General features: G+C 50.9%; 5 protein-coding genes across 5 annotated transcripts; 3 read left to right on the top strand and 2 right to left on the bottom strand.

The window, feature by feature from the left end:
- Positions 1–3,627: 3,627 nt before the first annotated feature.
- On the top strand, positions 3,628–4,211 carry DSM5745_00890 (uncharacterized protein; the record flags this gene model as incomplete). Its single annotated transcript, XM_026742906.1, has 3 exons — positions 3,628–3,808; positions 3,867–4,129; positions 4,182–4,211. The coding sequence occupies 3 exons, from the start codon at positions 3,628–3,630 to the stop codon at positions 4,209–4,211; spliced, it is 474 nt and encodes a 157-aa protein (XP_026608751.1).
- Positions 4,212–4,662: 451 nt separating this feature from the next.
- DSM5745_00889 (40S ribosomal protein eS19) lies at positions 4,663–5,525 on the bottom strand (the record flags this gene model as incomplete). Its single annotated transcript, XM_026742905.1, has 3 exons — positions 4,663–5,015; positions 5,074–5,137; positions 5,496–5,525. 3 exons carry the CDS (start codon positions 5,523–5,525, stop codon positions 4,663–4,665), a joined length of 447 nt encoding a protein of 148 aa, XP_026608750.1.
- A 319-nt stretch (positions 5,526–5,844) lies between these two features.
- DSM5745_00888 (uncharacterized protein) lies at positions 5,845–6,720 on the top strand (the record flags this gene model as incomplete). Its single annotated transcript, XM_026742904.1, has 1 exon — positions 5,845–6,720. One exon carries the CDS (start codon positions 5,845–5,847, stop codon positions 6,718–6,720), a length of 876 nt encoding a protein of 291 aa, XP_026608749.1.
- Positions 6,721–6,789: 69 nt separating this feature from the next.
- DSM5745_00887 (uncharacterized protein) lies at positions 6,790–7,438 on the bottom strand (the record flags this gene model as incomplete). The annotated part of the gene is made up of 2 exons (XM_026742903.1): positions 6,790–7,306; positions 7,368–7,438. The coding sequence occupies 2 exons, from the start codon at positions 7,436–7,438 to the stop codon at positions 6,790–6,792; spliced, it is 588 nt and encodes a 195-aa protein (XP_026608748.1).
- Positions 7,439–8,329: 891 nt separating this feature from the next.
- ilv3B (putative mitochondrial dihydroxy acid dehydratase) lies at positions 8,330–10,285 on the top strand (the record flags this gene model as incomplete). Its single annotated transcript, XM_026742902.1, has 3 exons — positions 8,330–8,488; positions 8,549–8,762; positions 8,832–10,285. 3 exons carry the CDS (start codon positions 8,330–8,332, stop codon positions 10,283–10,285), a joined length of 1,827 nt encoding a protein of 608 aa, XP_026608747.1.
- Positions 10,286–10,450: the final 165 nt, after the last annotated feature.

Raw genomic sequence — 10,450 nt, 5'->3', positions numbered from 1 at the left:
CGCGTTGGTGAGGCCGTTGACGTGCTGGTACTTGGTTTTCTATAGAGAATCGCATACAATTTGAAGTACCTGTATTCGTGAAGCTATTCGGAGGTCTATTAGCATAGAATTTGGCTTGGTGACGGCGGAGGGCTTACCTGGTAGGGATGTGTAGAGGAATACGTGCCTGGTTTTGTTGTGGCTTTTGTTTATATAGGGGTTTCCATATAAAGTATAGCTCCATTTAAACGAAGCGCGCGAACCTCACGTGCCGCTTCCTTTGTGATCGTACTCCCAACTTTGCAAGCATTTTGCGCCATGAATTCGCGATAAAAATTAAAATAAAGTAGATATATTAAAAGGGCAAGGTTAAGTTATATTATAAAAGTTTTTTAAGCGTCTAAATCTATAAAGTTCGGGAGTTATTTACTATTTTAGTGAATACTGGATATCCGACAACAAGATATATATTTGAATTATATGGTGTTTATGGCAGTTCTTTGGAAAGTCTAAATTCTGCCAAATCGGCGCGAATACTGCTTTCTAATTGGCCGAGACCGGTCTGACCGCCCCTGTAATTATTCGTTTCTGACTCTTCCTCATTGAGAACCTTATAAGTTCTACAGGTACATCGATTTCTATGTGATCTCTCATACAATATAATGTACCAGCGTAACTTAGCGAGTTTACTATAAGTTTTAACACCAGGTCGGGCGTGGGGGAGGCCAACATAGCAAGGCCAGCGTACAGTTCTGAATTGTATGATTACTACCATACAAACTGGAACGTATTAAATACTGACCGATGGGTGGGGCCCCCCTTGGTGGACCGTCGGTAGAATAAGAGCTTCCGAGACTTTGGCCATCAGGAGTCCAGTGGGCTCCATTCTGCGAGCCCGTGCTCTGGATGAATCTTGGTAGACGACAACCTCCCGCCAAACGCTTCACGTGGGCCCCTCTTCTCCCCATCCTGCTCCGGCAGTCTCCTGGAACACACTATTCTCAACGAATCTGAACTCGCAGCGGTGCAGGTGCCTCACGTCCGATTTCAAATTGACGTGGTAGCCACCGGAGTCAGTCTTTTTCGACAGGGTAATTTGACTATTCGACAGGGCTTTCTGAAGCGGAACCCCGATTAGGAAGCGGTCTGGATAGATAGTTTTTCCGTTTCCCGAGCCAAGTCGGCCACGTCTTAACTCCTTATGTAATTAGTGGTGATTTTTATTAAGAACCAACAGCAGGCCACTGCGAATAGCCTCACGCCAGCGCCCGATTGGGAAGTTATTATTATTAGTAGTAATAGCGAGAATAAAGAACTAAAGCCACCGGAGCTAGTACAAGCGGAGCAAGGAGAAATTCGCGGAGGTTGAGGTGGTGGCCGTGGCCGGGGCCGCGGGGGAGGTATTGTTCCGGTGGGAGTTCCGGAGTTAATGCTAGGTGTAATTGAATTCTAGGCCTCTTATTTATTGGTTAGTATAAGTGCCAGTTTAATAGTTAGAACTTACGCATGTTTGGCCTGCAGTTTAAATACTGAATTTTGTATAAGAAGTCGGAATTCGAAGCGCTGCGTGTCCGCGCGGAGTATTCTGCCGCCAAGCTAAACCCGATTAGGAAGCGGCAACGGGTTGATTATGTCAGCACCCGTTCCCAATTGGGGTTCCGCTTCAGAAAGCCCTGTCGAATAGTCAAATTACCCTGTCGAAAAAGACTAACTCTAGCCACCGGTCAACCAATTCGGCCATGTCCAATCATGCCCCGCGATTTCAACACACAGCACTCGATGTACATACAGTTACTTACAGTGTGCGGAGTACAATCATGTCTCTGTGCGTACAGCGGGGTAACGGATGCGGCAATCCAGGCCTGCTTAGCATAACCCCAAGCCTCCGATGACGCTTTCTCGCTTATTGGTGCCTTTTCGCGTTCCTTGCCTCGTTTATCTGCTCCTCGGGTTGCGCCAGGGCCCTTGGACACTTGGAGGCATGACCACTGCATTGATAACGCTTCCACTCCGCGGGCGTGGGGGCGGGGCACGCATCGACAGCATTCGTATAGCCAGTTTAGAATAAGACTCGAGGTTTACATATGCACGAAGTGCAACGTTACCGAAAGACTCGAAGCACGCTCTCGAGATTCCAACCACCCCGGTCTTCCGGATCCGGAGAAGTCTAGAGCGATGATCAGCCGAACCCAGGCACTCGCCTGCGTGCCATGCAGATCGACCAATTGATCCCGGCTTATGCTTTGCTGTTCAGTGTGATCAACAAACGATGAGGGGTAACGTCGATTTGGAGAGGCCCTGCAGAAGTGGGTGTCCATTCCTCTTCACCCTTACAGGGCCATCGCAGCAAATACTTCTCCCACTGAGCGAGAACCACATTCTCTCGGGCCCGGATCATAGCACGGACCTTCCACTTCGATTATACAGCTGTCTAACGGGAACCAGCCTTGCTGATGCATCTGAGTCAACTCATAATCTCCGCCCCTGTTACACAATGGCAGCTGTGCCTGCTCGGCGAAGGCCACCGAGGACTCAACGGCGTTTATGTCGGTAGCCGTTGAGCAGGCCGTCATTGAATGCAGTGGCCGGTCCGTATACGCCCTGGACTCGAGCAAAATACTTATCATGTTTTTTTTACACATAGACCTCACGCAGACTGTGCAGTATTGAGCTCCGCGCTCCCCGTTCTTGCTTGCGAGTCGTCGGGGGTCATCATCCGCGGTGTTGTTGGAGAAATTATTTCTAACCCGACTATGTTAGCAGATATGAGCTCGGTTGATATCAATGCCGACTCGCCGAGGTACTGATTCCTAGCCCTCAATCCGACAATCCAGCTCAGCATAGGCTCGGAGGGCTTGTTTGCGCACAGTATCCGTCAAGTATGCTACGTTGATCTACTGCTAGTTAAACCAACAGCTGGCTGAAGCCATACCGTCCGTCCCGATTATGACATCCTGCACCCGAAGTATCACCACCCCGCTGTTGCCTGAACTACTAAAAGCATATATAAGATTACCAGGCTCGTCAGGGCGTGGTGTAACAGCTGTTATAGTATTCACAAATCGTATAGCGCATGGCGTTTCGTCACAAGCAGGGTAATCAATCCAAGGGTTCTGCGTTCAGCTTCGTCTCGACCGTTCGCCATCGAGTACTTCTCTCCGAACACAGCCAATTACGCAAACCAGCTCTTTGACTTTTGTCAACTATCAATGATCATTTATATGCCTCAGCAACTGTAAGCATTGACCCCAGAGTGTTTGTCACGGTATATACAGCAAGACGCTGGGTCACGATCCGATCTCGATCTATACAGGCGCACGTCGAGGAGACCATGGATTTACCCGCCTTACGTAGGGTTTGATTCTTGTTATATTATGTCTAAACCAACTACAATAACCAGCAATGCCATCAAGTATCTCGTCCAAGCCCTAAACCGCTGAAAATGGAAGAAACCCACCTTATCCGATCTCATCGGATAGCGACCCTATGTCGGCCCGAAAACGTCTCCATACATCTGACTTGACATCACAGCTTCACTCAACCATTTCTACACTGATTTTCTCTCTACGTACATAAAGACCAAATAAACAACATTAAGCAAATATTATAATCAACCCACCGCACCGGAAACAACACCAACCCGCCAAAATGTCATACAACATAGCATCCTCCTCGACCCTCTCACCCGCAAAAGCCGCGGACATGATCTCCTTCATGGAATCCTTCTACGGCATCAGCGACACCGAGTCCAAGCACGACGCCTACGTCGCCTCATTCACGCCCGATGCGACGTTGATCATGGGCCCGAAGACCGCCAAGGGCGCCGATGGTACTCGCACCCAGTCCTCGGTTCGAACTTAGGTATACTGACACTGACATGCTCGCAGATATCCGCACCCTCCGCCACGGCCTCTGGACACACGTCGCATCGCGCAAGCACACGCCGACGAAGGTGTTCTTTGGCGGCGAGGACGAGCTCATGCTCTACGGGACGGTGGAGTATGTGCTTAGGAATAACCCCGAGGGGGAGCCGACGGAGGTGCAGTGGGCCGGGCGGGTGGTGTTTGACTTTAGTGAGGGGATGAGGATGAGGTTCTATCAGGTTTATTTGGTGGGTTTTCTCCCTTTCCTCTTTACTTGGGGTGGATACGTATGGATGGAGGGGAGGTGCGGACTGCGGAGGTGCTAATGGACGAATGTAGGATCCCTCGGCTCAGTCGGGGAAGAAATAGATGGGAATGGGATAGATAAGGCTGGTGCGGGGCTAAGTCTGGTAGGTATGGAGTACGATAGATTGGGGACCGTCAATTAGAAGATGTCGGTTGCGGCGGGCTTAAGAATATGTTGGATATGTCGAGTACTGTAAATAGAGCAGGAGCCAGGGTATCGTTACGCATGATCTATTCTCAACTGAGAGTGACGCAGGACTGTGGACTGTGTAGGTGTAGGCTGTATAGTGCCTCAATTGAACATGGGAATATGAAACATAAGAAATGTGAACTCAGTTCATTCCATTCCTCTCATCCGATCAACCCGCTCCGTTCGCCGTCCCTTGTGCCAGAGCCAGCCCCGTTTCACCTGGTCCTCAAGTCGAGTTCATCCCGTGGATATAGGTGGAGAAGTAAGAAGTGGAGGAAGGTAAAACGTCAGGACTTTTTCATTAGTTTAGAATCCGACACTAATTTACTCGTCATCCTCCTCCTCCTCGTCAACGGTGGTCTTGGCGATACGGTCAAGATCACGCTGACCAGACTGTGTGATGCGGCGGCCACCCTTGTCCTCGTCCTGCTCGAGGACACCGATCTTCTCAAGGGACTGGAGGACCTTGCGGTCGACGGCACCGGAGGCGTCGACGTGGTGGGCGGGGCGGGAGCCACGGTTCTTGGTAGAGCCGTGAACCTTGCGGAGGCGGCCAACACCGACGGTCTTGCGGAGGTAGATGTGACGGGCGACGGCGGCAGCGCGGACGTAGTACCAGTCGGCGTCCTGGGGAGGGAGCTCGTTGGAGGCGGAGGTCTTGACAGTGTCAACCCAACCTACGCGGTCGCATTAGCTATGTCGAATCTGATATATGCCGTAGAAAAGATGACGAACCAGGGATGGGGAGCTTTCCCTGACGCTTCAGGAAAGCGGCGTAAGCCACAATGAACTTTTGCGCCTGTAACGAAGATATCAGCACGATTCGACCGTCGACAATTCAGCCCTTCTGTATGACCCTTCCTCCCCTGGCAACGTTTGATTCTGTGCATATTCCATCCATTCAATTTCAGTGTTTGTATTCGCATCGCAGTCGCAGTCGCCGATCGAATCGTAATCCACATTCGAAATCCGTCTCGAAGAATTCGGCCATCAAAGTTTCCGCCCATAGTATTTTGTCGCCCGCGAATCCAGTATATTTCCTCCGTCCGTGCTCATCGTACCGGTCGACTGCGTTGCGTCCGCCTCTTGATGCCAGATGCCATGCCGTTGCCAGGTAAAGGTGCAGGTGCAGAAGGACAGGTAAAGTGACAACTTACGTCCACATCGCGAACGGTGACACCACCCATTTTGGCGACTTGTGACCTCGAAGTGAAGGTGTACGGGGAGTTGAAGGGCGAGGTGAGAGGGATGGGTCGTCGGTTGTCGTCGTCGTTGAGAGTCGAAATTTCACTCGCACACAATTGGAGTTGGATGGCGGCCGCTCGGTTGGTTGTGGGCGCTTCGCTTAGCCTGTTCGGGTCTAGCCGTACCCTAAGTAGAGTGTCGCCTGAGGCAGCCACAGGTCGGGTCACAATTACTAAGCAGAATAAGCCAGCCACTAGCGTTTGTTGTGCAACTCATCTTTCAGTCCAGGAGCTTTGACATTGACCAGATCAACATAGCAAGATGTTGTCTTATGTGCCCCCTCCAGATGGGATGGCGACCCAACATAAGGGCACTGAAGGTTTAGCGATTAACAATACCGCCATCAACCGCTTCATGACGCTCCTGGCTCTGAAGACTACCGCGAGGCTCTACTCGCGCAGTGGCTCTTGCTTGCGTATATCGCCTCATAAGGTTGTCAAGACGGATCCCTGGGTCCACTTAACCGAAGCGGCAACTATGAAGTTTGTCTCAGAGCATACATCCATTCCTGTCCCCAAGGTTTATTGCTCTTTTGTTCGGAAGAATCGTGCTTATATCGTCATGGAACGGATGCGAGGCGATGAAGCCCCAAATGCCTGGGCAAAGCTAACGGAGGAATCTCGTCAACAATTGTTAATTGACCTACAGCGCATGATTAAAGAGCTGCGATCTCTCAAACCCAAGGGCAATGGAGTCAGCAGCTGCGTGGGTGGCTCGCTTCGCGATTCGCGCATACCTAGGTCTCGCCCACGATTCGGTCCTTTCAAGTCCGTCAATGAGTTCCACCTCTGGCTGAGGGACTATTTGCAACCAGCGGAACACTCAACTTGGGGCGACGAACAAGACTGGGAAGAGATTAAAGAGATGGCCCTCAAACAGGATGGGCTATGGCCTCTACCAGTATTCACGCATGGAGACCTGAACCCTTCTAACGTCCTAGTACGGGATGGCAAGATTATAAGTATCATCGACTGGGAGTTTTCGGGCTGGTATCCCCACTACTGGGAGTACACGTCTGTTTGGCTCGGCAACACTACAAGAACAGAATGGCGAGACCGAGTTTGCGAGGTTCTCGACCAATTTCCTGCTGAATTGGGGATGGAGAAGGTTCGGCACAGGTGGTGGGGAGATTTCTGAAATCGAAAACATGAAATCGATTACAAGCGGACAGACATCGTGCTCTCGCAATAGGCATGCGACTGCTCACTACAACCAGGCCCAACTGGTCCAAGCGACGAGACGCCTTACTGCACTGATATCTTCATAGCTGCAATCAAGGCACGATTTGCTTATTCGCAAGCATGTCCCAAGTTGGTCTGGGTCCCGCAAGATTTGCCGCGCTTTCGTAACGACCAGCGGACGTTTTATCTGCAACATATCGTCTGGCAGTGCTTCAATCTTATGCCAATCTAGCTCTGACGTCCCTACAGCTTTGCCGTCTTTCGTCATCGCTGCTAAGGCATGTGCGAGCCACGTACGACATCTCCAATCTGGATCGTTCTGTACGACAGGTATACTTCGAATGATAGCGACGAGACGCTCTTCATCCTCAATCTTCGCAATCAAAATGCGTGCGAGTAAGGTGGTTGTGGTCCGAATATCTGGCAGATTGACCTCCTGATACTCCCAGCCTTTGACTGGGTTGTTTTTGACATGATATCGCTTGCCTGGCACGTCGCCGCCACCCTCCATCTTAGGCCCGACTAGGAAACCCCAATGATACCTGTGATAGTCGTTAGCGTCTGCTATGTGAAAAGCTTAGAATAGCATAAGTGGTCGCCTACTTTCGCTCTTCGTTATTGGGAATGCCGCTAGGATAGAGAGCGACGTACAGTCGCTTCTTGTTGGCGACCATGCTAGTAACCTGCTCAAAGTCTTGATAGGGCGGGAGAGTTTCCAGACACGCTGGAAAAAGAGAATTCTGGACGAATACCACCGGATACTGTCTAACTGGAGCTTCTGTAAAAAGGCCTTTATTCGGTTGGAAAGCTGTGGGCTGGAGGATGAGGACGCCAGATCACAACGCAAATGGCTTAAATACTGATTTCTGAAGCAATTTACAGGCTACGTCTAAGGACAAGTGGAAGCGCGCGCTAGAATCCAACCCTACAGAAGTTATCATGGCCAGTGAATGTGGTTTTGCGTCCCAAAATATCTTACTGTGAGGCTGTACCAGGATCAAGGCGCTTCTGCCTCTTAGCGGTACGCTGATTGCTTGGTCTATTCGCAGTTCTAAAACATCATTAGCGCCGTGTCAGAATCTCTCAGATTACAGGCTCCTGATGCTACTTGTGTTCAAAGTAGTGTAGGTGCTCTTTTCTGAGTTGGCCATCGTCCTCAAGAGGGCCGTCACGGGGGCCTGGGGAGCCGAGTGGAATTCCGAGTGAGAAATTCCAGTCGCTCTGCCGATTATTCATTGCAAGTCAATCGCGGAGTATCTACAATGGGTCTTTCTGCCTTCGCAATATGGGTGAGGTATACTCTGCATGGATAAGTAGCAACAGCTAATCAGAGGGCGGGCAATTGGCTGACTGCTTCCCCGCAACGGACTCAAGTCCGACTGTGGAGGCCTGGACTCTGGACTCTGGAGGGGCTCCGATGCCGATCCCACACATTGCCCGAGCTTCGTGGCTTGATCTCGAGCTGGCAGAGCTTTCCCACCTTCCTATATAACTCGCAGCTCGTCCTCTAAGTCCATTGACTTGTAACGACAAATCCGAGCGTTCCTACTTCTGGTTACCCCGCAATGGATCCCACGAAACCTACAAACAACCCTCCCCTCCAGGAACCCAAATATATCGAGTTCCCCGTCCTCCCAAGCGATGCAAAGCATGCAGACGGAACCCTCGCCTTAAATCGGCACTCTACACACATCACTCGTGGCCATGACTTCCCCGGTGCAAAGGTGAGTCGGACACTGTACCTTGTACATGCATCCACCAACTGACTCTCATGGATCAATTAGGCCATGCTCTATGCTGCTGGCGTTCCCGACAAGGAATCTATGGCAAAAAGCCCCCACGTCGGAATAGCAGGCGTTTGGTGGGAGGGAAACCCTTGCAATATGCATCTCCTGGACCTTGCGACGACTGCTAAGAAGGCTGTGGTTGACCGAGGAATGCTCGGCTGGCAATATAATACTATTGGAGTTTCAGATGCTATCTCCATGGGCAGTGAAGGTATGCATTGGTGCTAGACTACACTTGTGCGGTACTATCATAAGGAACTTCGTCCTAACTATAGCGCAGGAATGAGGTTTTCGCTTCAATCCCGTGAGATTATCGCCGACAGTGTCGAAACCGTTACATGCGCTCAATATCACGATGCTTGCATAGCTATACCGGGCTGTGATAAGAACATGCCAGGTGTTGTAATGGGTATGGCCAGGCACAACCGACCATCCCTTATGATTTACGGTGGTACGATCCAGAAGGGTTACTCTCAGTCACTCCGGAAGAACATTAGTGTTGGCTCTTGTTTCGAGGCTGCCGGTGCTTACGCCTACGACACGCTGCGCCAACCCGACGACGGAGGTGATACTAGCCAGACAAAGGACGAAATCATGGATGACCTAGAAAGGCACGCCTGCCCCAGCGCAGGTGCCTGTGGAGGCATGTTTACCGCAAACACAATGGCGACCGCTATTGAATCCATGGGACTGTCTCTTCCTGGGTCATCATCAACTCCTGCTTCATCACCAACCAAGATGCGAGAGTGTGTCAAGGCAGCTGATGCTATAAAGACCTGTCTGGAGAAGAATATTCGTCCGCGCGACCTACTTACCAAGAGGTCCTTTGAGAACGCCCTCGTCATGACTATGGCCTTGGGAGGCAGCACCAACGGCGTGCTGCATTTCCTGGCCATGGCCCGAACCGCAGGCGTTGACCTCACTTTGGATGACATTCAAAGAGTCAGCAATAAGATTCCATTCATTGCAGACCTTTCCCCAAGTGGGAAATACTTCATGGCCGACCTCTACGAGATTGGCGGCATTCCCTCCGTTCATAAGCTGTTGATTGCAGCTGGCCTGATTGATGGCGATATTCCTACCGTTACCGGCAAGACTTTAGCTGAAAACGTTGCCTCATTTCCGTCATTGCCCGACGACCAGGTCATCATCCGACCTTTAGACAACCCCATCAAGCCCACGGGCCACCTCCAGATCCTGAAGGGTAACCTTGCTCCGGGTGGCGCCGTGGCCAAGATCACAGGCAAAGAAGGAACCAAGTTTACCGGAAAGGCACGCGTCTTTGACAAGGAGTACCAGCTCAACGACGCGTTGACTTATGGAAAGATCCCCCGCGGAGAGAACTTGGTGATAATTGTTCGCTACGAAGGTCCTAAAGGAGGACCAGGCATGCCGGAACAGCTCAAAGCTAGTGCGGCTCTTATGGGCGCGAAACTCGCCAACGTGGCGCTGATTACTGATGGTCGGTACTCCGGTGCCTCTCATGGCTTCATCGTCGGACATATCGTGCCAGAGGCAGCAGTTGGAGGACCCATCGCTGTAGTCCGCGACGGAGATTTGGTCACCATCAACGCTGAGAACAACGAGCTCAGCATGGATGTTTCGGATGAGGAGATTCAACGGCGGCTGAAGGAATGGAAGCCACCGGCTCCTACTGTGACACGTGGTGTACTTGCGAAATATGCCCGGCTAGTTGGGGATGCTTCGCATGGCGCTATGACAGATCTATTTTGAGGCCAATTATTTGGACTATTGAGCGCTTCATCAAAGATTCAGCAGGATTTATATACCTTTTACAGCCATATAAATATGGATTGTCTTTGCCTTGAGATCAACTGATTGGCTTGAAATCCTAGCTTCTGGGATATAAGAGCCTGCACCAGATTAGCTAGAGGCTAG

The sequence above is a fragment of the Aspergillus mulundensis genome (assembly GCF_003369625.1).
Source record: "Aspergillus mulundensis strain DSM 5745 chromosome Unknown scaffold_0, whole genome shotgun sequence".
Lineage (NCBI taxonomy): Eukaryota > Fungi > Ascomycota > Eurotiomycetes > Eurotiales > Aspergillaceae > Aspergillus > Aspergillus mulundensis.
This window is presented reverse-complemented; position numbering and strand designations above follow the sequence as displayed.